At 40.5% G+C, this 25,922-nt stretch overlaps 1 protein-coding gene across 17 annotated transcripts in view; it reads right to left on the bottom strand.

The window, feature by feature from the left end:
- Positions 1-24,583, bottom strand: part of LOC108146782 (Down syndrome cell adhesion molecule-like protein Dscam2) — a 36,223-nt gene extending 11,640 nt beyond the window's left edge. For 9 of the 17 annotated variants that reach the window (XM_041707934.1, XM_017272938.2, XM_017272930.2 and 6 more), the window contains exons 1-10: positions 23,945-24,583; positions 17,189-17,521; positions 16,951-17,112; positions 15,982-16,128; positions 15,743-15,860; positions 13,307-13,755; positions 11,436-11,580; positions 6,717-6,868; positions 4,196-4,468; positions 3,302-3,589 (exon numbers count right to left, since the gene is read on the bottom strand). In XM_041707934.1, the coding sequence (XP_041563868.1) occupies positions 3,302-3,589; positions 4,196-4,468; positions 6,717-6,868; positions 11,436-11,580; positions 13,307-13,755; positions 15,743-15,860; positions 15,982-16,128; positions 16,951-17,112; positions 17,189-17,521; positions 23,945-23,993 (2,116 nt within the window). In that variant the 5' untranslated portion in view covers positions 23,994-24,583. Of the gene's footprint in view, positions 1-2,597; positions 2,883-3,301; positions 3,590-4,195; positions 4,469-6,716; positions 6,869-11,435; positions 11,581-13,306; positions 13,756-15,742; positions 15,861-15,981; positions 16,129-16,950; positions 17,113-17,188; positions 17,522-23,944 lie in introns of all 17 variants that reach the window. The other 8 variants (XM_041707935.1, XM_017272931.2, XM_017272941.2 and 5 more) reach the window with 1 other exon arrangement.
- Positions 24,584-25,922: the final 1,339 nt, after the last annotated feature.

Here is a 25,922-nt window from a genome sequence, read left to right as displayed (position 1 = left end):
CAGCTTTTGTTTGTGCAGCAATAACGAAATAAAAATTATTAATTAAAAATTAAACCCGAACAAGGAGCAAATTAAAGAGCTCCAAATGAAATTAGCATCTGGCCCAGGGCAGAGTATTAATTAAAATGATTTCTGGTTATTATAATTTTTTTGTCATGGAATATTTTGCATGGTACAAAGCGGTTTGGGTTTTTGGGGGGTTTCGATGTCAGCATGTCTAATTCAAATAGGGAAAAAAATCTTTGCACACAACAACATCAGCGGCAGCCTGGGAAATGGAGCATTGGCAAAATAAATAAATTAAATTTTGAAAACTGTATACGTCCGAGCACTTTGCCCGGCAAATGAAAATAAATATAATTGCCCACCCCCGTGACCGGCTGGTTGGTTGAAATCGGGTGGAAAAAGCTTAACGGAGCAATCTGTGTGTGAAAGGAGGAAAAACCCAAAAACAAATTAAAACCAGAGCTTAAGAACCGAGGAAAACGGAACGAAACAAAACGAAATGGAGAGCAAGCAAATCATAAATAAATGGAAATTAAAATTCATTTGTCACAGCACTACGCGCATGCAGATGGCACAGAGCAAACGAAAAATTGCATTTCTACAATACTATATACGTACAGTCGGCATGCAGAAACAAAAAATTGCAGCTGGGCATAGTGCCGATGGCCACTTTCTAGAAAAAACATTCATTCTCAACTACATTAGCAAATACTGCGAAGCTTTAAGTTTCTTATCCATTTATTTTCGGTTGGTTTCTCCGTAATTTATTTTCTTTATTTCTGTGGTTTAATTCACTTTGCTCTGCAATAAGATTATTTTTAAGCGTTTTGTCACACGCACACACAGGCAATCAGGCACTCACACAAGCGAAAGGGGTTTATAGTACACCGAAAAAAATTCAAATATCTAAGCATAAATAAAATAAACATACTTTAGATGTTTTTTTTTTGATTTGAGAGCTTTAGATGTAATTTTTTTCGGTGTGGAAATATAGTAAGCGATTAGAGAGGCCAAAACCAAATTGAAGCATAAGCGTGAGCTTTACAGCATCTCCGAAGGATTTTGGGCGGATTCGTTGCTTTTTTTTTTTAATGCGAACTCATTCTTTTGCCGCGTTCGCCTTGTTTATTCGTTCGTTAATTAAGCACAGCACATTGAGCATAGTAGATGAAGTGGAGTTTTCGGAAGCTGCAAGTCAAAAATGAAGAGAGGAGCCAAGGGTAACAAAGGAGTTTCTGCATTTCGTCCTGCGGACCGGGCTGCGCAGCGCAGCGCGGTGGACGGCAACCAAAAAGAGTATATAGCGAGTAAGGTAAATGAATCTTAAAGCAGCTTATCTTTCCATGTTTATGCAAGATTATTTGTATAAATTATAAATTACAGCTAATCACGAATGCCGTGCGCCCTCCAAGCTTGCCAAAAAAATGAAAGTACTAGTAACCGCCAATTTAATATCCGGAATGCCCGGAGAGCGCACTCGATTTATGGATCTAAAACCCGACTTGTCGTGTAAGAAGCGGTTAAAATAATGTAAAGCAAATCAAAACAGATATTCATAAGCGTTATACTTAGTTTTTTTAGATTATATTTTGGTTACGAAGCGCATAAGAAGCAGTGCAGTTAAAACGTTTTACCTGGTGAGACGGTTGTCAAAAAAACCCACAGCGTGCCAAAGCGACTTAAGGGTGGCGGGGAACTCTTAATTGTAGATTAGTAGGGGTTTTTTTCGGGGGTTTTTAAGCGGTACGTATTTATGAGATGGGGTTTTATTTTTTATTTTGGGGGGAGTTTTCTTAGTGAGAGTCAAAAAATCAAAGCACCTTTTTGGGACTGGGCAACGTTCAGCTGCACCGGAGCTACCAGAGAGCTCCAAAAAAGTTTGGCTGGCCTAGTTTTCTTTGTTGTTAAAAATCAACCAAAAATATCATCAACAACTGAAAATACCATTAAGAAGCTGTTCTTGAATACATCAGCGGGAAAGCAAAAAGTTATTGAGGGGCAAGTGAAGTTCGCTTAGTTTATATGCGTGTGTTTTTTGGTAGTTTTGTATGTGTGTGTATATGTGTGAAAAGAAATAAAATAGCCATTGTTATATATATATATTTTTTTTTTAGCATGTTTATAGAATGATTTTTTTAAGGTCGTTCCAGAAACTTTATTATAGATTTTCTTTAAGTTTTATTTTGGACTCAAAAACAATTATTTGGCGCCTAAAAGTATGCATTACCATTTTCCCAAGTTACATTTTATTGCTTTGCTTATCTGGGATGCTTTTAAAATCTCTTTCAACAGAGTGCTAACTATAGTGGTCCATAAAAAATTGGTTGTACTTTGTTTGGTAGAGAAAGTAAAGTGTTTCATGATAATCACTAAAATTAGATTTAATTGTGTAAAAATTACTCAATTATCTATCGGATTTTGTGAGGAAAAATAGCATTGCATACCTTTGGTAAAGCTGCCAAATTGTTTAAAAGCCTTGAAAGAGCTCTTAAACTGTTGTACTTTTGGTTAAAATAGATAATGGCTGAGATATATTTCTGTATTTGTGTGTCTGGTGTGTATCTGTGTTGATGGGTACGCTAGTACGCTACCTTTGACCTGCAACAGGGCCGTATACTTGATCTCGGCCGCCGGATTCTTGGCCACGCACGTATACTCGCCGGAATGCGTGGCGGACAGCGACGGAATGCTCAGCAGCGAGCTGTACTGGTCTAGCATGGTGACATTGGCCCCCAAAAGGTCGGGCAGCGGGTCACCGTCCTTCAGCCAGATCAGCTTTAGCGGCGGATCGCCCCTGGAGACCCCGCAGACGGTCCGTGTCCGCATGCCCTCGGCCAGGCCCTCCTGGAAAGCGAACGGTTCTATGCTCGGCGGCACTGCAAGAGGAAAGATCAGGCGGAAAGGGTTAAGATTGGCACTGTTGAGTGACCGGAACCGGAACCGGAATCGGCAACCATTGAGCGGAGGACACCTGCGATTCCCACGATGCTCTAATTGCTGATTGTCAATTTGTACGCTCTGTAAACCTTCGCAGTTTTGTTAACACATTCGAATGAAAACGCTACTTAATGTTGTACAAACATTCCGAAAGTGGAAACATCATTTACAAAGGATAGCAAGGATGTATGTAGATATATATATATAATGGTATATAATGGATCTGCATTTCTGTGTTACATGGTACATGAATCAAAGTGCATACGAAAGTAAACTCAACTACTTGCAACTAAACGGGAATACGGATACTGGGATAACCGGACTCGGCAGTCACAGTCACTCCAGTCGTTATTTTTACCATTGACCAGCAGGGCCTGTGAGTTCTCCACCTCGGCGGCGGAGTTGCGCACCACACAGGAGTAGTTTCCGGTGTGGTCGCTGCCCAGGTTCTCGATGACCAGGATGCTGTTGTACTGGTCCACCTGCTTCACGGACATGTGCTGGGTGGGATCGATGGGCCGTCCATCCTTGCGCCAGTTGATGGTCAACGGCAGATCGCCCTTCACCACCGAGCAGGTGAGCGAGGCCCGATCGCCCATGTTCAGCTGCAGGATGTTCGTTTGGAAGGGACTGAGCTTCGGCGGCACTGCAAGGGATCAGCCAGGGATTGGTGAGTTAAAAGGGAGGCGAAAGGAGCAATCACTGCCTTGCCCGCAAAAGGGTCCGGCGATTTATGAAAATTTAATCAGCAACGGCGCTTCATTAGGGCGCGAATTCATTAACATTAACACTAATGAAAAAAGGGTACCGCTCTCCTTCAGCTTCCTTTTTTAATTTACCAACTTTTAAGCTTAGATTATTGCGCATATTTAATTACAGAAGAGGCAAAAAGTACACACACCGAAACGGCTCAGAGCCAAAACAAAACAAAATTAAGCGGAATCAAAAAAGGGGGGAAAAAACAAAATGCAAAAAGGTTGGCTAAAAGAAACAACTTGAAGCGCCATAGGAAACTACTTAGTTTGCTGTTAATAATTAAAATGCAATTTTCACTTCGTTTCGTAGCCCGCTGCTTGATGTCATCGTTCGGGGAAAAAGCTGTGAAAGAAACCAAGCTCGACCTTCTCTTGTTCATCTATTTTTTTTCTGAGTTTTTTTTTTCTGGGTTTTTCTTTGGGTTTTTAGTTTTCTTTGGTTTTTGTGTGTTTTGTTTTTTTTGTGTGTTTTTCCGGCAAAGGCCTCACATACTAACCTATGACCGTCACCTCGCCACTCCGCCGGGCACTGTGACCCTGTTTGTTCCGCGCCCAGCACGTATACACGCCGGAATCGGAGTTCTTCTGCACGGGGCTAATGGTCAACGAGCCGTCCGGCTGGACACGCTGCCTTATGTCATCCGGCAGCTCCCGGCCGCCCCGCTCCCAGTGGATCTCCTCGATGGGATACCCGGCCACCGGGCACTTCAGATTCAATGTCTCGCCGGAGACGGCGGTTACCTTCGGAATCAGTCGAATGTATGGAAGACCTGTCATTGGTGACGGCAAAAAGGGTTAGCAGGAAAAAACCCAGTTGGGGCAGGGATATAGAGCCATGGGGGAATGTAAATGCTTAACAGATTTGCGCGCACGTTGCTTTTTTAATAATGCAGTAAACAACTGCACACACAACAGCCCAACGGGCACCGCAAGAAGCACTTACACAAGGAGAAAAAATATCACCAAAATTAAATTACCTTACTAATGATCTTACCTAATTTAGAAACAATATTTTAGATACCTAGATAGCTGTGACTTAGGTGGTTTGGCTGTTCGCTGGTTTGTATTAAACTAATTTCCAAAAACAATATTTTGTTGCCTATTAAAAGGAATTCAAAGTTCTACTGTATGTGTGGATTCGTGGATCTAACCAAAACTCAAATTAAATGTAGATTTAAAACACTATGAATCTTATTTTTTTGATTTCTATTTCTTGCCGAATTGATAAACAAGAAACACCCCAGCAACCCTTTGAATATTTTTCTCTGTGCAGACAACAGGAAGCGGAGCACAATGTAATATGCATATCCTGGCTCGTTTCGTCCTGACTGCCGGTGCCCTCCGCCAAAACACTTTTCGGGAACGTGGAAGGAAATAATGCAGCAACTGTCGACTCTGGCAGCAGCTGAAGAAGGAGCAACTCGGCCAGATCCTGCGGCTCGGTGGCTGCTCCTCCGGTTGCCTTGTGGGCTGGGCTTTTTTCTGCGGAATATGCATAATTTTCGAGCATGTCATACGTGGTCTCTGTGTCCGTGTTCGTGTCCGTGTCCGTGCGAGGATGGGATGGGGATTTTTGTAATCACCGCCATTACCAAGTCGCGCAATCAGCGACATCGCCGAGCTTTAAACTAAATGATGATGGTGGAGGCGGGATTTTTGTTTTCTGTGCTCCGGCGGCAAACAAATGTTTGCAGGGTATGCGGAAATTGTCAAAGGTCTTGAAAGGAAGCCTCGGCTACGAGCAGTACTTCCGACACACTTTTTCTTTTTATTTGATTATCATACCAAATCACTTGGGTCTTTAACTTTATCCCTTATTTGATTTCAGTGATAAATGTCGAACAGGGACTTCACCCCCCCCCCATACTTTTCACTTGCAGAGCATCGTTTAGTCGAGAAAGGATTTTTTTTTGGTGAATTTACTTGACTTTATTTTTCAACTTTTTCACTGCAAAACTTTGTAAACATGGCGCAGTTTTTGCCGCCGCTGTCGTTTTGTGTTTGCACTCCTGCTCCCGCTCCTTGTTCGCTGGCAACGCCATTTTGTTTGCCTGGCGACACAAAAATATTTGATTTCTTGCAAAAACAAGGCAGATGGTGCGCGTGCTGCTGGGAACTGAGGGCTCCGAAATGGGTGGCTTTTCGGGTGGATTTTTCGACTGGCAAGGGTCTTTCGGTTGGGGGAAAAGCACTGCAGCCAGCCGAGAGCCATGTTCAACAAAAATGTGCGCCTCGAACAACACTTCACTGCTGCAGAGGCACAAAAGTAAACTTGTTTTGGGGTAGACGCGGGATGGGGGGTCTTGACGACCCAAAGGATCTGGCCAAACTGGGGGAACGCATGGAGAGAAGAACATTGCAAACGTGTTGTAAAACAAAATCAAGCAAAAGTAGGCAAATGCCAAGAGGAAAGAGGATCCAGCCTCGAGCATGGTGAACGTTTAAGTGCATATGTAAGTAGCTGCCCATATTTGTATCTGCACAGAGGGAAAACATTTAAATCAAATTGTAAATGCCCGTTTACGTTTCTTATTTCCACAAAACTCAGGAACCACACCTAAAACTACTGAAACTTGTAGTCGTAATTCTCAAAAGCCTGCTGTTTTAAATTCAAATAATAGTTCTTATAAAATCTGATATTTTCCTAATCGATTTTTTTTTAAGAGCTAAGCGTTTAATATAAAATAAGAATTTTAATGTTATTTAAGATTACTCTAATTCTTTCAATACTTATGCCTTTTAAATTTTTAAATTATTTGGTAAATAATTGTTTAGGATTTAAATTAAGTTAGTGATAAAATATACAAATATAAACTCTGTCAAAATTGCATAGAATTAATGCCCTTTAAATATGATGTTGCTAGGACAGACTACCTCAAGATACTTGCGTTTTTTTAGGTACCCAAAAATTTAAGAATTTCTTGAGTTTTAAACGAACTACATACTTAGCATTTAAGCCCCTAATTTTGGTGATATTTCTTTGTCTGAGTGTACGCTTTAAGTGTGAATACAACGTACCATAAATATTCAAGCGGGCCGCATGCTGCACTCGTCCCGCGCGATTTTCGGCGTTGCAGGCATATTCGCCGCCATCCTCGACCATGACGTGGCTTATGTTAACATGACTAATTACATCGCCATGCACGGTGATGTATTGTCCGATCATAAATCTGGAACGGCAAAAGCAAAAAAAATTAGGATGGTTTTGGATGAGAGCACAGAAAACACATTAATATTGGGTTGGTTGCGATTTGAGCGGGTGCACGCGGCGTATGCGCAATGTGCGGGTGTACTACAATTGTTTTCTTGTTTTCGAGCTGTCGCTGCATATTTAAACGAGACGCTCAAACACACACACACACCACTGCATTTGCACACTCATCAGCTAGGCACACTTCAAAAATGCAGCCTGACCCAAATCCCTTTTGGCGGTAGGCTTCATTTTGTTTTTTTTTTAGTCGCATTTCTGCGCTAGTTTTTCGTACTTTTTCGTATTTTTTCCGTTGCCATATTTAGTCGTAATGAAGGCTGTCAGTCGAGCTGTCGGAGCTTAGCATAGTTTCCATATTGCTGTCAATGTCATGTGCCACGCCCACGAATACTCCCACACACTCACACTCACTCTCACACACACACAACCGACTTCCACTTAATGCGGCCGTTATGCCTCAGCTCGAATAATGAGAGGAAAAAGGATTTCACGAAGCGCTCAAGCTGGCATTAAGTTCTGCGTTTGTTCCTTTGTTTGCCTCGCCTTCTACTATTGGCACAGTCGTTAATTACAGGCAACATTGTTACGCATACGCCATGTGGCACTCACACAATCGGCTTTTGCGGCATCTTATATGGCCGGGGATTGCGATCTAAGCCCAGCACTAGCACCACACCCGCCGGCTCATTAGTTTGTGGCCCCGGCTCGGTGGCAACTTTTCAATTGGCATTACGGCCGCAGTTGGGAAGTTGGAGTTGGAGTTGAAGTGAAAGGCAGAGCCGGAACAATAATGGCGGAGGCAAAGTAATTACAATTTTAATTAACTTTTGCAGCAGCACCGCACTGTGCGGCTGCTGAGGGAGGGAGGGAGGAAGGGGAATCACACGAAACGTAGAGCTTATGAATGCATTAGGCCCGGCCAGCAAACGCTGATTTCCCCAGAAAGAGTGGCCAAGCAAGTCAAGCCGAAAAATCTTTATGGAGTGTGCCCAGGCTTGTGAAAACAGCAACTGTAGTTAAATGAAAACGAAGCTGGCAAGCTGAAATGCAGAGTCGCATGGGGACGACACTCAGTCGTGGACTGCAGCACTTGAGCGCATTGAAACAATGGCGAGGACAAAATTGCAACAAAGTCGTACACATCCGCATTCGCAGCCCAATCCTCTGATGCCCCCACCCACACCCACATCCACATCCGCGTACACATCCGCATCCGCACAACGCCGGCTTAAACGGCATTGCTGAAGTTTAACTGTGTGTGTGTGTTTGGCAGTGTGTGGAGCGTAAAACGCTTTTGGCTGCAACAATATAAACCTAATAGCTTGGCGCGGCTTTTGTGTGCTGTTTTAGCTGATTGCAGAGTGAGTGCCCGGCTCTGTGGGTGGCTTAATTCCCAGTCAGCCAGCTAAAAAAGGGGAAACAATACCAAGAATTTCTGAAGGTGCCACTTGCAGTTTGGCCCTGTCTCAGGTGGCAACGGCGAAAAGTTTAGTGGCAAAAGTTTACGAAAAAATTATGAATTTCAATTTACGCGAATCGAGTTTGCACTTGGATCCCAATCGGTTTAGTTTGCAAGCACGGATTAAGCGCAAAAGGGTGAACCTTATTACCGATTAATAGAAAACTAAAAATACAACAACATTTTAACACAACATTTTTAATATATAATATTTGTAGGCTTACGAAATTATTAACAAAATCTTTAAATTAAATCATTGATAAAATTAAAAACAAATTGGTCGTCAAGGACAAAAGTTCGTGACTATATGTGCCTTAACTGATAGTTATTCCTGAATTAAAATTAATGATCACAGTAACCTAGGTATCCTGAAATATAAATTTTGTTAACTTCTTAATCATTGATAAAATTGGTCACAGTAAACTAGGCATCCTGAAATATAAATTTTCTCTGCGTATCCTTGGTATATCAAAAATTATTTTTTTTTAGTTTGCATAAGCCTTAATTCAAGTTGAATTTTTCTATTTTACAAAACCTGAAGATAATCAGTAAACCATATCGAACATATAAGGTAAGATAACTTACTGCCCACATCGGACACTTAAAAGAAGTTCCAAAATTTTAATTAAAAACCGGGTTCACTCAAATTCACATGCTTAAAAGGCGTTCCTCCTGCAGCTTAAGCGTTTTCTCATTTAGGCCAAAATTACACACATTTCCATAACGCCTGCAGTTGTAGACAAACGCATCACGCACACACGCCTCCGTCGATGTCTTAGCACAGCTCCACACGAAAAGCGGAGGAAAGCTGGGGGAAATGGCTGAGGAAACCCGGAGGAAGAAGATGTCGCCTCAACGGCCTGGGCCTCAGTTTCTGGCACCGCCGCAGACAAACTTTTGAAAATGGCGTAAAATGAGCGTTTGAGTGTTGCGTTACCTCGTGCGCGCAATCATTTAATTTCCGCCCCAAGGCGTCTTCTCCGCCCCCTCGACCCCCACGCCCATTTCCACCGACTTGCCTGTTTGTCCGCCTGTCTGTCTGGGACTTTGACTTGTGTGTGCATGTCTGTGTATTAAATAAATACATTTACCAAGTTGATATACCTTTAACCCGAATAATGTAAGCCACTTAAAACTCGGCAATAACAACGCAAACAGCAGGAGAAATTGTGCAGCATTGCGAAGGATGCTGCTGCCTGGCAAATTAGGTTGCCAGCGACGCCAGGATATTGCCTGCGGGCATTATGTGTCAAAATTGTGTTGCTCAGATAACTTTTAAATTAGAGCCATCGGCATCTGCATGTCCGCACAAGTTTTCCGAAAGCAAATTTTCACACCGACCACATAACACACAAATTTTTGTAATCAATTTTGCCTTGTGGTCAAGCCATCCTCCTGGACCCCATCCCGATGCCCATCTGCGAGTGGAATGGTCAAGGGAAAAGGTCCCAGGGCCCAGGAAAGGATGACCACTTGAGCGAAGCAAATTCATGGCGATGTCGTCGACAGCCTTAAGTTGCACTCCATGTGCTTTACATGTATTAAATCTAGTCATATTTTTTTATGAACTTTTAAATAGCTTAGAACTAATGGAGGTTGATGGTCATACAGTTCATATTACGTATATAGACTTAAGTCTAGCTAGCTAAAGGTAAAATATAGACGTTCTTAAGAACCATTACTATAAAGTCATAAAACCCATTTCTTTTAAGAGAGACTGTATTTTTATTTATAAGCAGAAAGCTATCCGAAACAAAAAAAAATCAGTGGGTTAAATTTGCTTGTATAAAAAAAGAAAAAAAAAATATAAATCTAAATTAGTTTAACAAAATTTCAAACATTTATAATCAACCAAACTAAGAGGTATCTTGGAGTCTAGTCTATTTTCCACAAAACCCTCCTGTCATTGAGTTGATTGGATCTTGTCTCCTGCTCTTGACATATTGCATAAGTTTTAATTAAAATATTGCACAGCTGGTCGACGCAGGACAACAATCAGGACACGGTTGCCTTAGTTTTTATTATTCCACGTTTTTTTTGCTGCATCACCAAGCAAGAGCCAAAGACAAAAAGCGATGGCAAATGAAAAGCGTTTGATTTTCATGATGGTGCTGGTATTTTTAATCAACAACAAAAGTCAACAGTGGGCGGGCGAAAACTTTGACTTGCAAATCATTACAGACGTAGCTCAAACAATTAGTGAAAGCTGCCGAACGAACTGCAAATGAAGCAGGAGCGCCGCAAAAAAGAGTTTGCCATCAGGTAAAGGAAGAGTAAAGTTCGATAAAAATCAAATGAATGACGAACTGACAATGTCGCAGACCGAATTGCCAATCAATCGATTCGCTGTTGCATTTTATTTGCCAGCACTACCCATCGTCAACCAGTCAACTATTTGCGAAGTCTGGATTCAATTGGATCCGATCGCTTCGATTTTATATTCGGCCAATGCAAATGTCAATGTCATTAAGGACCATGGCACGGCATGGCATTTAATTTTAGTTGGCAACGGGCCAGCTAAAAATGCAATTAAATGCGTAAGGCTACTGCCTACAGTTTGGCCGACCGACCGACCAACAGGGCTTAATTAACAAATAGAAAGGCAAAGTCGGAACCTTGGGCCAGACGCAGACACAGATGCAGAAGCCGAAGCAGGTTCAGATACAGATACAGATACATATACATAGACGGGGATGCGGATTCAGATACATTTACAGTCGCAGAAACAGGAGTGAATGAACGCTGGAGCAGACGAGGCCGACCCAAACCACCCACCTTTGTAGGCGCGGCAGTCGGCAGCCACTTTCTATATATGTATATGTTTTTCTATATATTCGTGGGGCAATGTTTTGAAAGGAAAGCGCAAAATACAAAAAAAAAAAATGGGGGAAAAAAGCAGAAAGTACACACACAAACACACAACGAGTGCAATAAATGCAACCGCAGCCGCAGTTGAGATAAATTTCTGCAGGGCACCCGCAGCGTTGCCATTGCCAAGCTCCTCACGAATCCCCAACCTCCACCCCATTCTCACCCACTTTCAGCCCCTTTCAACAAGTTCAATTACCTTCCGTTTGACGGCAGCGGAAATCCGTCCAGTGTCCATGAAATCTGCGGCGTAGGATTGCCGGCAGCGGAGCACTTGAGGCTCACAGCTGGTCCTGGCTGCAGGGTCTGCTCGATGAAGCTGTACAGCAAAACGGGCGGCGCATCTAGGGGGTACAATGTTGTGGCAAGAGGTCACATTAATAATTTACCCATAAGCTAGTCGCATTCACTAGGGGGCTTTTAGATTCTACAAAAATCAAGGACCACCAAAACGGGACCAAAGTGGTTTGTAAGTCAGAAGAAAAAAAAAATACTGTTGTTCTATTTATGGATAGATGAATTATAAAAAACATAGAAATTCTTACAAATATGAAATCTAGAAATATTTTCAAATAAAACAAGAAAGAAAGCAAACTTCGGCAAGCCGAAGTTCATATACCCTTGCAGCTATTGCATGAATTAAATACTTTTGAAAATATTTAAATTATGATTTACTTGAGTATATGCTGAAAAACATTGAAACTATGATGATTTGCAGCTCAATTATTAGATAGTTATTTTATATATTTTTATTATTTCTATGGGAGCTATAGGCTATAGACGTCCGATTTTGATAAAATTTAAAACATAATTCTGAAATATTTAACCATTACTATATGTCGAAGAACTAAACAAAAAATTAAAAAACAGCAAAGTTATAATTTTTTTTCATTTATTTTTCCGATTGTTCCTATGGGAGCTATATGCTATAGTCGTCCGATTTTGATGAAATTTAAAACATAATTCTGAAATATTTAACCATTACTATATGTCGAAGAACTAAACAAAAAATTAAAAAACAGCAAAGTTATAATTTTTTTTCATTTATTTTTCCGATTGTTCCTATGGGAGCTATATGCTATAGTCGACCGATTTTGATGAAATTTAAACCGTAAATCGGAAATATTTAACCATTACTATATGTCGAAGAACTAAACAAAAAATTAAAAAACAGCAAAGTTATAATTTTTTTTCATTTATTTTTCCAATTGTTCCTATGGGAGCTATATGCTATAGTCGTCCGATTTTGATGAAATTTAAAACATAATTCTGAAATATTTAACCATTACTATATGTCGAAGAACTAAACAAAAAATTAAAAAACAGCAAAGTTATAATTTTTTTTCATTTATTTTTCCGATTGTTCCTATGGGAGCTATATGCTATAGTCGTCCGATCCGGCTCGTTCCGACTTATATACTACCTGCAATAGAAAGACAACTTTTGGGAAAGTTTCATGCAGATAGCTTTAAAACTGAGAGACTAGTTTGCATATAAACGGACGGACAGACGGACAGACGGACAGACGGACGGACAGACGGACAGACGGACGGACAGACGGACATGGCTAGATCGACTCTACTAGTGATGCTGATCAAGAATATATATACTTTATAGGGTCGGAGATGTCTCCTTCACTGCGTTGCAAACTTCTGACTGAAATTATAATACCCTCTGCAAGGGTATAAACATATACAAAAGTATGGTTTCTGCTACCGAAATCTTACTAAAAAACATTGAAAACATATGAGTTAAATAAATTTAAAAATATATATTAGTTATTTGAAATCCTTTAAAGAAACGTTTGAATTAGTTTATTTTGAACTACATTTTAGAAACATAATATAACTATCTTTAGAGAACAAATAAAATAGTCAATTAAACAAAAAAAAAAGAATATTTAAAATAGGCTGACTTTTTATAGAATTGCCTATGCTTTTTAGCTAAAGATCCCTTAAGATATACCTCGATGATCATTAAAAAGACTATTTTTCAAAAATATAAATTAAATAAGGAGCTGAAAGTTTCGCTTTAACAATTTGAAGTATTTTAAGTATTTTATGAACTCACCTCCCAGCTGTAGTTCGGCGGTGGCCTGGAACGTATCGCCCTCGGGCCGTCGCACCACGCACTGGTACATCCCTCGGTTTTCCCGACTCACTCGCGGCACCACCAGCGTGTCCTCCACTCGTCCCGAGGAGGGCAACTGGCGCCCGTCCTTGTACCACAGGATGTTCTGCATGCCCACCGGGCTGCCGTTGCTGGTGACCAGGCAGCGGAACTCCGCGGTGCCGCCCATGTGAACGCTGAGGACATTCGGCGAGATTTCCACTTGGATGGGCGTGGCCACTGTCAGACGGAGTTCGGCACTAGCCTCGCCGCCCACATTGCCGGCCGTGCACTTGTAGACGCCGGAATCCTCGCCGGTCACGGCCTCGATGGCCAGGATGGGGCCGAGCAGCCGGACACGGGGACCACTCAGCACGGGCAGGGGTCCTGCTCCATTGTGGGTGTACCAACTAAGTGGAGAGGGAGGAGGTGAAAAGAGAAGATTTATGTGAATCAGACTTTTGTAAATCGACTCCATTAATCGCGACTTTCAATTGGAAAATTATAAAAAAAAAGAAAAGAGCTGGGAAAATGTGGTTATTGCAATCTATTCCATTATTCAATGCAGTCTCGCAGCATCCATTCTGCAGCCAAAATGTAATTTAGAATTCAAAACACATACCTACACTCAGACATTTTAGTTTTTCTGAATGTACTCTGTTTTCCTTAAGGCAAAAGTTATTTCTTATTCTAGTTTCTTATTATTTAATAGTTACTCCTATTTTAACAGAATACAATATTTACACCAAATTTTTAAATGTTTTTGTAGAAGTTTAGCCTGGATTTAAAAACCTCCGTTAATAACTGTTAAAACTATGGGAGTTTTTTTTAAAGTTATTGTTTTTATTTATTTGACTGCTTATCGCTTACAAATTGATAAAAAGACTTTGTCACCCGATAAATTCGATTACAGATCATGATTTTTAAGATAAAACGGAGGAATATTTGGAACACTATGAGCCAAACCTTGTAATTTTAAGTAAAACGTCTACTTTTGTTTCCAAGTGTATCACATTTATAATTAAAAGCTTTGCTTTGCAATTTGGGCATATCATTCTTGGGCGAGCTGACTTAAATTAATGGAGTTCAGCTTTTGGGCAACTGAAGCCCATTTGTCACGGACCATCTGGTTTCGCAGAAGCGAAATCTAGCACCCGATACCTGTCAAAGTTTTGAACATTATTGAAAGGGTAGTGTCATTGGAACTATCAGCCAACCAAGCGAAGTTCAAGGCCTGATAAACTACCTTTGGCAATCTTTATCCGTAATACCTCATCCCAAACTGTCTGTGCTGATGGAGCCTTTGTTTAATGTTGCATTAATCCTTTGCCTCGCTCATTATCTCGTAGGACCCTCGTCCCGCTCTGTTGTATTAATTATGAAATGGCTACAAGTTTTTTTCCCCTGGCACAGCTATCTATCTATATGTGAGGAGCCCCCCGAGCATACCGCTGCTTATAGATTCTTTTGTTTTCTGTCAGCAGTCTGACATTGTTGTTCATCCTCCGCCGCAAAAACCCCTCGGATCTGGCATTACTTGTCTGCTTATCAAAGCGTAATTATGGGCTCATATATGCTGTCAGTGTGTTCGATGTGGCTGCAGACTTTCTATCCGAACTGTATACACATCACTACGTAGACCATTGTTGCCGTGCAAGCGTATACGTTACGCTGCATAACGCATACGACCCGTCGGCTGTCGAGAAAGTTAACTAACGCTTTTAGTTCACATTTCAATTAAGGCAACACATTGCCAACTCTTTAGACACATTTTACAAAATAATGTGCACGTCAGCTCACAATTTACCCCTCATCATCAACATCACCCCCTTGGAACCCCAGAGCGGTTGTTTATTTATTTGGCTGGCAAACTAAATGCCCTGGCCGCACATTTTATAGATGTATGCGTTTCAATTAACTCACACCAGCAGAAGGCATAACTGACTTTGCACAGGGGAAAATAGTTTGAAATTATCCATTTTTTAAATGTCTTTTATAGCTTGTTGGACATAATAAATAAAAAATATATGCAATTTAAAAAAGAATAAATTTAAATGGTTTTTTAATGTGTATGCCTTTCGTTAAGAAAACATTTTTAAGAAAGTATGCTTGTATATGGTTCCAGTTTTTATAGTTAAAGATTTGAAAAGTTTAAGACTTTGTTCTCTAAGAGAACAAAAAATTCTTGGAACAATGATACCAGATCCTTTAGTTTTCCCAAGTGCACTAATAACTAATAGCACAGCGTTATGATGTTTGTGCGGCCAGGACCTGTCAACGTCAAAAGTTTCCCCAGAAATGTGTGCTAAAGCTCTCAGGGAGCGGGCTAGTGAGTGAGAAAGTGGGTGGAAGTGGGAGCGGGAGTGGATGCCATCGATTTGCGGCACCTATACACACCTGTATTCGGGCGAAGGACATCCCTGGGCGACGCACAGCAGCACAGCGCCCTCGTCCTGCGACACCTGCACATGAGCCGTGTGCTCCACAACGCTCGGCGAAATGATGCCGCGATGCGCTGCGGCGAGAGATGATAGAGATGATGGTGATATATGCGACATTGGTTGTCGTTTATGGTCTGGGTCTTTGGGCTTGGGTTTAGGGTTGGGGATTTTGGCCTGGGGTCTGGGTATACTCACAATTAATACGCAGTCGGGTGGGCGAACTGACGACCACCTGACGGGTGAGTCGGTGCATGCTGCGGCAGCGGAAGGACTGCGACTCGTCGCTCTCCTGCAGATTGTGGATGAGCAGCTCACCGGTGGGCAGCAAATGAAATTTGCCATCTGTGGGACCGCAAAACGAGAAAAAATGTAGATGAATACATTACTCTGGGAAAAACTGATGCCAGGACCCGATGATTCCACAAATCTGATATAAGTCATTTTTAAAGAGTTGGAAATAGGGAAAGGAAAAACTACCTTAAATTGATTGGAAACAGGATTTTTAACATTTCAAAATTTCCTCTTTAAGTAATTAAAAGGACTAAATCCTTAAAGGGAAACCATATACAACTTATGCTAAATTTGATCTTATTCTTCGAAAGCGAAAACCAGAACGAGCTAATCCCCTTTTTTCAAAAGAAATAGCAGTTAAAACCAAACAAAACCAAAGAATAAATTGACATTCCTGTTGACAAGATTAATAAAGATGGATGCCCTTATGCTGTCGCATGATTTTGATTTAAATCTTCCGCCAGACACTCTTGACCTTTCCGAATAGTTTACCCGCCACAAAAGCCGGTCAGAAAAAACGAATTTGTAGAAAAATAGAGAAAATGTTCTTTGTAACACAGACAACCAGGAGTGGCAGCTCATTGAGGAGTGGGTTAAGGCAGGCCAAAAGCTCGTCTCAAATTGCTAAAGGACAATGTTAATTATGCACCAAAGGACCTAGGGAGAGGGGTGCAGGTGCGGATGGAAATGGCAACTAAGCAGGCAAACATGTGAGGCAAATACTGCAAACAAACAATGCACTTTGTTGGCTTTGGCATAGGGACAAGGATGCAGAGTTGAGCTCCGCTTCGCTTCGCTTCCTTTTCGTTTCGCTTTCTGGCCGAAGGACGAAAGGACGAAAGGATAAGAGAGAGCCCCGGGTGGGTTACTTACCGCCTTGCAACGAGGGATAGATGTAGATAGCGGGTTCATGAACCCACGAGACCACTCGTACCAATTCCTTGACGAACGTGGGCACCACGCAGCGCAGAATGGCGGTGCAGCCCCGGGACGCAGATAGCACCTCCACATCCACTTTGTAGGCCTGGGCGACGACTGCAGAGATAAGTATATATTTTAATATGCCGTTCCGTCTCTGCCTTCGAACCCCTTCCAGGCTGTAGCCACTCACCTGCCCTCACTTGCACGTCCCGCGAGACAATGCGACCCACCGAATTGCTGGCGATGCAGCGGTAGATCGTGTTGTGCACATCCTGGTGGTAGGCGGCTGCCGCGAATGGCATCAGGACGAGAGTTCCGTTCCGCAGCACCCGCCGCACGCCGTGGATCTCGGTCACCGCCGATCCGTCCGCGTGCACCCAATCGACCGTCGGCTGCGGACTTCCGGACGCCGAGCAGTCCAGCCAGCCGCCCGAGGAGTTAGAGAACTCCACCCGCCCCGGCGGCTCCATCACAAATCCTGGTCCGCGCAGGTGTGCTTCGAACGGTTCACTGCAGGTGGTATCTGCAATGTGTACAAACAATTTTAATTGATAAGGTTTTAATAAAAAATAGATCATTTACATCAAAGGAGTGTTTATGATTAATATTTGTTTTTCCCGTATTTGAATAGTTGGTATTCTTAGACTTTCAAGTCTTTAGGGAGGCAGAACAAAATTTTTACGTCTTAATATTTTAACTAAGACCACAATACACTAGCTAGCTTATAAAACCGTCAGAAAAAACACTCCTTAATCAGTTTTTTTTTACCAATAAGGACTTACTAACATATGTAAGAGTAATTTTATTGACTATATTAATTAAGAAATATAACTTCTTGCACTTTTCTTCAAAATCGACTTATACTATTGTTTTTATTATTTTAAAAGCATTAATATACATTTTTCGGGAAATTGCTCGAACAAAATCCTGATTATTTTTAGGCGGCATATTTATTATTTTAGTATTGGTATCTGAATAGTCGGGACGCTCGGCTATAACGTTTATTCTTGTTTTTTTTTTAAATTATTTCTGAAAAGAACAACATTTTTTTATCTTTAGATATATTTATTTTATTTATCCACTATGTCCGTAACATGGGCTAATATATAAAAAACCTTTATGCCTTTAAGGTGACACAAGAAAGCTATATACCTTTAAGGTGTGGGTCCTATTTTAATTTGATTTTTAGAAAGCAAAAAAAAAATGCAGATCAGTGTTGCTGTTGAAGATTATCAAGCCTTTCAATTTAGTGATAAACTTGTTAAACGTAAATGCATAAAAAATGAACCCTGCAATGGCTGTTGAGTTTATGCATTTCGAGTTTAAAATTTTTATTGGTCCATACATATTTTACAAACCAAATATAAATGCATGAAAATGCTCCTCATTGTATATCAAATTTTGTGAGCTGCCATAAACAAAAGCAATAATCCCTGAGAGATATCAAAAATTCATAAAGGGCCGCTGGCCTTCTTGGGTGCGCAAATCCCTTGATACCTTTTGGCACTTTAATAAGCATTTACATTTTGTTATACGGCCCAGCCATTGTCGCATTCGAAACCCGTTTTCGCGAACAAACAGATTTAGCCTTATCCCAAATTAGAACAACAGTTTCGTCTTTAGCTCTGTCCAAGTTCCCTATGGCCCCCAGACCCAAATACATACTATAGATGCGACGAGTGCCAGGGGTATATATCTATATGTATATATTTCTCCAAATTGACATTTCGCTTCATATTCCACATGAATGCGCCTCGGCTTTCTGTCTGCCACCGGAGCGGGCATCTTTCCCTGCGGCGCTGTGCAAATCCCTGCAACTCGTTCAATCTCTAGGATTCGTCCTGCCCAGGACTCAGGAATCCCCTGATTCCCCCTAGATCCCGGCCCTACAAGTCATTGTGTCTGCAATTAGAGTTGTTTTTTGTTGGTTTTGTTTTTTCCCCTTTTTTCCCATTTGTTGTTTTTTTTTTGCCTTTTTCTGTTTTGTTCTTTTTGCTTTTGTACGCTTTTTGTTGTGCCTGGCCAGGCGCTTTTTGTTTTATGCTCGACAGCATGGATTTTTATGTAACTGCTTTCTGGTTTCGACTCCGTCTGTCTCATCGCCTCGTTCTCCGAGATGCTTCCATTTCGCTTTTCCCCGCTGATTTCATGGCCTCCAGCGGCTCAAGTCTCACGGAAAAAAATTCACATATTCGGTATCAAAAATATCAATTAAAGTTTCTAATTTGATCACAACTGTTAGTAAATGCGAATTAAATTTCACATTTAAATTTTTTGAGATTTAAATAAGTATATTTATCTTTGGAATTGTAAAATTTGATTTTATATTTGTGTCCCAATAAAATAAATAAATCTTTACCAGAAACTACCAAAAACGATGATTGAGAATAGATGCTTTTAAAGTATCTAAATACAAAATGTTTTTTATATTTCGAAACCTAATACAAAATGTATATTAAGTACAGGATAAAACATAACGAGCACTGGTCCTTTTAAATTAAATAAACTAAAACTTAATTTTTTACAATAAATTACCAAAATATTTTATATGCTTGAAGAAGATCAGTATAAAATTTTGTATGCCAGAGTTATTTTCCTTTGTGTAAATATAGCTCCTGGTCCAGGACTCTGATAAAGACGAAGCCTCTGCCAGGCCATAAAATTATTGCAAGTATGTCTTGAGTATGCTTGCCACTCGTTTCTCATTTTTTCCGCTTTTGGGTAGAAAGGGTATGTTTTACGAGCCTATGCTTGTGCCTTGGAGCAGGATCCCATGTGTGTACATATGTATATGCGGTTGGGCGCATGTGAGTCGGCCTGTGTATACATCCACTTGTAGGGGTTTTATTCTTTCCTGCGAAAACAAAAAGTCCACCCTCTTTGGGTTCCTGTGCGTTTGTTCTCCCTGAACGTCCTGCATTTATGCATGTGCGGATGAGCTTTGTTCCGACTCGGACTCTTTCTTTGTTGCCTACTCGACTTGCCTTTCGGCCGTTATCAAAAGGGTCCAATGACAAATTCAAAAATCAAGCAAACTACTAAATTGGACTGAGAGTTACAGAACATGAAAAATTAAATTCATAAAAAATAAAATCAAAATCTATTTTAAATTAAGATTTTCAATTTGGAACTATTGTTGGAGAAATTCAAATGCTATTGAATTATAAAATTGTATTATATTTATCTATGTTTTTCGATTCTTGATTTTTCTTTCATGAACCGAATAAAACATATTTGAAAACACTTTAATATATCTTAAGTCATTTAATGATGTGTCTTAAGGTAATAATATTTGTCAGAACTATTTTGTTGTGATATGCTAAAAAGCAACAGCATACAACATCATTCCCTGATTATATGCAAAATGTATAATGACCGGAAGACCCAGTCATCAATTGTAGATGCAAATGAAATACATTTGTGGCAATCTGCCAATGTTTTTACCTGCTTATTTACTTAGCAAAAAATAATTCCATCACCTCTACGTCGATACAATTGAGTGTTCCCCAATCAATTCGGACAGCATTCTTTGGCCAATGCAAAAGTGCATTTGGACCGTCTACATTTGCCACAAATTTATTTTCCAAATTGTTTTCCCAGCTCGGTTTGCTGTAATACCTGCAGCAGTCATGGAACTCTGCGTCTACGTCTGCATGTGCAACTGCCCCCGGCTGCGGCCCCGCCCCCTTTACACCCGCCTTCTTTGGCTCGCACTTCCGCTCGTTTTGTGTCGTACATTTCACTCCTTTCACTCCGAATGTGTTTCCCATCCACTTGTGCGAGTCTTGAGGGGTTACTTTGCCAAGCTCCTCAGACATTATTTTCTGTGTGTGTGTTCTTTATTTCTTTTTTTTTTTGCCTGCTCTTCGAAATTTTTTTCTTTTTTCTGGTGCTGTTTGGATTATGCCCTTTTGGCACTTTTCGAAATTATTTCGTTGCCTCCAAGCGGGCGGGTGTGATGCATGTTTTGTGGCTGCAGTGTGTCTACATTCGGCTGGCAATGCAGTGGTAATATTTCTAATGGCCCACGAGCCAGGGAACAGGCCAAGTCACCCATTAAAGCCAAACGACAACAAAAAAAAATGTAGTAGACTTTAAGACCACAGAAGTATTCCAGGCCACTGCCGGAAATGAGGGGACGAACCTTGTAAGCAATCAGCTCGAAAAATACAGGAAATTCAATTTTTATGCGCAAAAACGAGCGGCAGGAAGGCGTGACCCAAACACCCAAAGATATCCACTCAATATTGCTTGGCCAAAAAAAAAATAAAAGGAAAACTTGAAAGAAGTTAAAACGTTTACAGACCAACGCGCAGCCCAACAAAAACAGCCCCGGACCGAATAATAATTGTAAATAACTTGATTTTGTTGCTGCTCCGGCCAAGGGAGTTCTAGTAAGATGTGCTCCAGTTGGCTCAAAGTGCACACAGGAATCGGGCGGAAAGAGGGCCAAGACGAGTCCAATAAGACGCTGAAAATCTTTTGTTAGCCGGTTTTGGTTTGCAAAATAAGAGCAGAAAAATAAAATGGTATACATTGAAGAAACCGGGGTTTGGGGATCTAAGCCATTTATGTAGAAGTTAACAAAGTTCGCAATTATATATTTTTTTAATATTAATGTTGGAAATTCATTTCCCAAAAATAAAGTAAATATTATTATCAAAATACAACCGATCTCGAATATATATATTTATATTTTGCTGTTATATCACATTAATTTGATGTAGGATATGCATATAGTACATCTTAGTTATAGAAAAAATATAAACCTAGTCCAATATATTTGGTAATCAAAATATTTTATTTTTGACTGGGCATAGTTTGGAAAAATTTTTGTAAAACACATCCATTTCTCGACATCCATGCTAAATTATAAAATATTTTATAATCTTAAGCCTTTTATTTTAATTTTTTGTTTACTATTTTTTTTTATTTTCACTAGTTTTCTTAAAGAACAATAGAATCTCATATTTTTAAAATGTAAGTCCCAAAGTAAAATAACTTTTTGCAAGAGATTTTATGTAAATGTACAATCTGAAAATTGAACTAATCTGATATTGCAACACTTTAAAGCTTGAAAGCACAAATTCAACAAACTTTTAGTGCAGTAGATCAAATCATTAATAACGCCAGCCACAGAAACTAGGGTTTCTCAGCCATCCGGCTTTACGAAGTTAGATTGCCATCTGGTGAACATTTAATTTAAACTTTATCCCTTGCACTTCATTAATCCTACAACAAATTAAAGCGTTTGTCATAAACGGTTAAAAACATAATCAATCATAGTGTGCTGGAAACTTTTCCAGTTGGCCATAATTTTTCATAATTTTGCCATCACAATCCCCAATCTTTTTCCCAGCTCTCCTCTAATCGGATTTGTGGCGCTGTTGTTGTTGTCGGTGCTGCTGATTTTATATAACGTATTATATTTTATGATTATCTGCATGGAAATGGAATAACAACACCGAAAAATGTGAGCCATCTCTCACAACCCCAGAGCAAAAAGTGTGTGCGCTTAGACATTGAGCAACAATTTCATTTGCATATTTTTCATTTGCTCCCAGCTTCGAGTTTCGGCGAGGGTGCGAATGTATATGTTTGTGGGTGAGTATGGAACATGAAATATCTGTGCGGCATTTTGATAATTTTTTCTCTTTTTTTTGTTGGTATGGCGAATAGACATGTAAGCCAGTCCCTATCGAATGCCAAAGCTAGGCAAGGAAAATTGGAAAATATCAAATTTCCAAAAGAGGTTTTCCACCCGCACATACAGCTCCACGGATACGAAAGGGTCGGAGGGTCGATCGAGTGCTCTGCTCCTGACACATTTCATTAGGCTGTCCCGCACACACTTTCATAAATACACAGAAAAAAATTGTTTAAGAAAAAGTCTTGATTCTAGAGTCATTCGTTCATAATCAAAATATTGAGTCTGAAACGTAACAGAAGAAGATTTAAATAATTGAGAAAGGATAAGTATGTGATCGTCCGGATAGATGATAAAATAAAATTATAATAATAATTTCTAAAGAAAATCCGGCTTCATTTATTTGCACAAATATCTATTGTACAACATTATTACTTAGGAAACTTTCCAAATTTATATATATATTTTTTTTAAATGCTTTTAAAAGTGTTTTTCTATTTCTCTTAAAGCTCTAATTTTTTATTCAAAACGTTTTATGATTCGGAAACTTTTTATGATAAAAATGTTGGCTGTTAAAATGTTTTTGTCTCTGTGTACACACATATAACGATGAGATGGGGAAGTCGTTTTGTGTAACATAAATTGACGCCTGGTTTTTATCATAAGGCAATTTCATATTATGTAGGGGCATTTCGGCTTTAGTTTTGCCGGCAATTTTATGGTCTCTGTTCTTGGCTGCTCCATAAAGCGACCAAGTCATTTGCACTTAGTTCTGGGCGAGAGACACTCAAATATATCATAAATTATGGCACCTCCTCATACGTATGAATCACCATAAATTCAGGTCTCTATGCGGCACTGAAGATTCCGCTTTGAATGATAATAAAACGAGTAATTGCCCAGGCCAAGGATAATTCTTTGCCAGCAACGCTTTTTTCCTTCTTCTTTTCTGCCTAAGCCGGCAAGAATATTCCGCAAAAGCCCCAAATCCTTTTGTTTTACTCGCAAGTCTTAATAATAAGTTCCGTTTCGGAGGCGTAAACCGAGATCCGAGATTCGAGAAGGGAAAAAAAACACGCCGACAGCTGTTGGGTCTTATGGCAACAAAATCACACGCACAGCAGCAGCAGCAGTAGCCGGTGGAAAAACAAAAAGCACTAAGCATACTTTGCGGCGCGTGCCGAGCGACTTGGGAAAAACCAAGAAAAGAGGCGCCTAAACTGCCGGCAGCCCGGCTTAAGAGTTTTCCCGGGGAAAAGTTGCAATGGGAATGGGAAATGGTTGATGGTTGGCACCTACCGAGATGGAGCAGCAGGAAAATCACAAAAAAGCGGCTACTAATCCACATGTTTTCCGGCTTCTGTTTTGATTCTGATTTGAATTTGAATTTGAATTTGTTGGATTTGATTTTGTTGTTTTGAGCTGAGCTTTCTTTTTTCGGGAATTTCCGTGGGCAGTGACTTGTACAATTTTGATTTTGGCTTTCACTTTTGAGCGGTTTTACATTTCAGACACTCTAGACTCTTCTCCTCTCATTCTTTGGCACATTTGTATAATCTTTTTGATTTTGTTTTCACTTCGGTGATTGGGTGATTTGATGACGTGGTGTTTTGTTGTTGTGTTTTGTTATGTTTTGAGGGACTGCATGGCCCGGAGCCGGCACACTACACTCCTAAGCGAAAAAAACACTCCTGGCCAGGACACAACCGACTGCCAGAAAGGACTCGACTTGACTGCGCCGCCACACGAATTCTCGGCCAAGTTGGGAGCTCTTACTAGAATTTTTAAAATTTGAACCGATAGGGACACTTTGCGGCTCTCTTCCGGACTCTCTTCGGCGGAAATTCACCACACGCGCGCTCACTCACAATCGCACTCAGTCCCGATGCATTTTCAATCCAACTTCCGTCGTCCGCCAGAGCCGTGCGTATCCTTCGAGCCTCGAACAGCAACTGCCGGATGCGGTGGCCAGTGGCTCCATCTCCGCTTCATTTCAGTGGTGCAGTTGGCAGCCCCGCCAGCCTCGTGCTCTCCACGCATGCGCACCACCATTTGTTGTCTGTGGTTAGGCACGACGTTTTTCGAGCGGGTTCGAAAACAGCTGTGTTTACACTGGACCAGTTGGGTGGTTGGGTCGAAGTGGAAAAATGTTATAAAAGTGGGTGGCGGAGGGTGGCAGTGGGTGGCAGTGGGCGGCAGTGGCCTTTCCAGCCACATGCGTGAGTTCCTAGCCCAATGTTTCAATTATTCGGCCAGCTCCATCTTCGTTGGCATAGATTAGGCATCATGAACTCTGTGACGTTGATGGCTTTTTCGTACTTGGGAATAGGTTAACAATCTCATTTACTTTCAATTTATAAGACATCAGATAAATTTGCATTTAATTAATAAAGCAATTGGGTATCTTCGCACTGATTCCCAGCCAATATTGCATAATTCACTTGGCATTATGCAAAGCAATTTCACACTTAAGACCGTTCCTGCCGCCGCATAAATGTTGTATATTTTTTTGGCCATTTCTGCTAATGAGCATCAGGGGAAATTATGGCCAACAAGGCGGGTAAAAAGGAGAGAAAACAACATCGCATTCAGGCAGCTGCCAAGACTCATAATATTTAGTCTAAAAACGTGCGTTTTAAAAGCTTTAACACTCAGAGAAAACCTTCATCGAAAATAATGTTCAGGAAGATATTAAGGATAACTACTTGATAATAAAAAAAAAAAACATTTTATAGAGAAGAATCCTTAAATCATATGGATATAAAAGGTATTGAACATTATATAAGTATTTAAATATCATTAAAACTTTAAGGGTTTGGGAATTTCTTTTTTTCTTATTTAGCTTTTCTCAGAGACTTCTTTTACATACAAATATATCAAGGATACCTAAAAAGATAAATATAGTTTTAAGATGAAGTGAAAGCCAGCCAATGCAAAACATAAAAATATTATTATTATTATTAATTTCTCAAACCATATTTAAGTCCCAGTGCACTGATTTTTTTGTGGACATTTGGGGCTGCCCAATTTCTTGTTTTTAGGACGCGTGAATGCGTAAAAAGAGGAGAGCAGAATGCGGATGGTTTGGTTTTGGCCCACATAAGGCGTGCCAAGGACAGTGGTCGCCGCAGCCGCAGCCGCCGCACAGCCACAATAAAGGCAACAACAATAAAACATAAGCCAAAAACGTGTTTGCCTGCCAAATTTATTTCGTACCCGGTAGCATTTCCCACAGCAACAGCGATAGGACACCAAACACCAGCCAACAAACGACAAA

The sequence above is a fragment of the Drosophila elegans genome, unplaced genomic scaffold, assembly GCF_018152505.1.
Source record: "Drosophila elegans isolate 14027-0461.03 unplaced genomic scaffold, ASM1815250v1 contig_208, whole genome shotgun sequence".
NCBI classification, from domain to species: domain Eukaryota; kingdom Metazoa; phylum Arthropoda; class Insecta; order Diptera; family Drosophilidae; genus Drosophila; species Drosophila elegans.
Note: the sequence above shows the minus strand (reverse complement) of the source record. Positions and strands in the feature narration are given on the sequence as shown.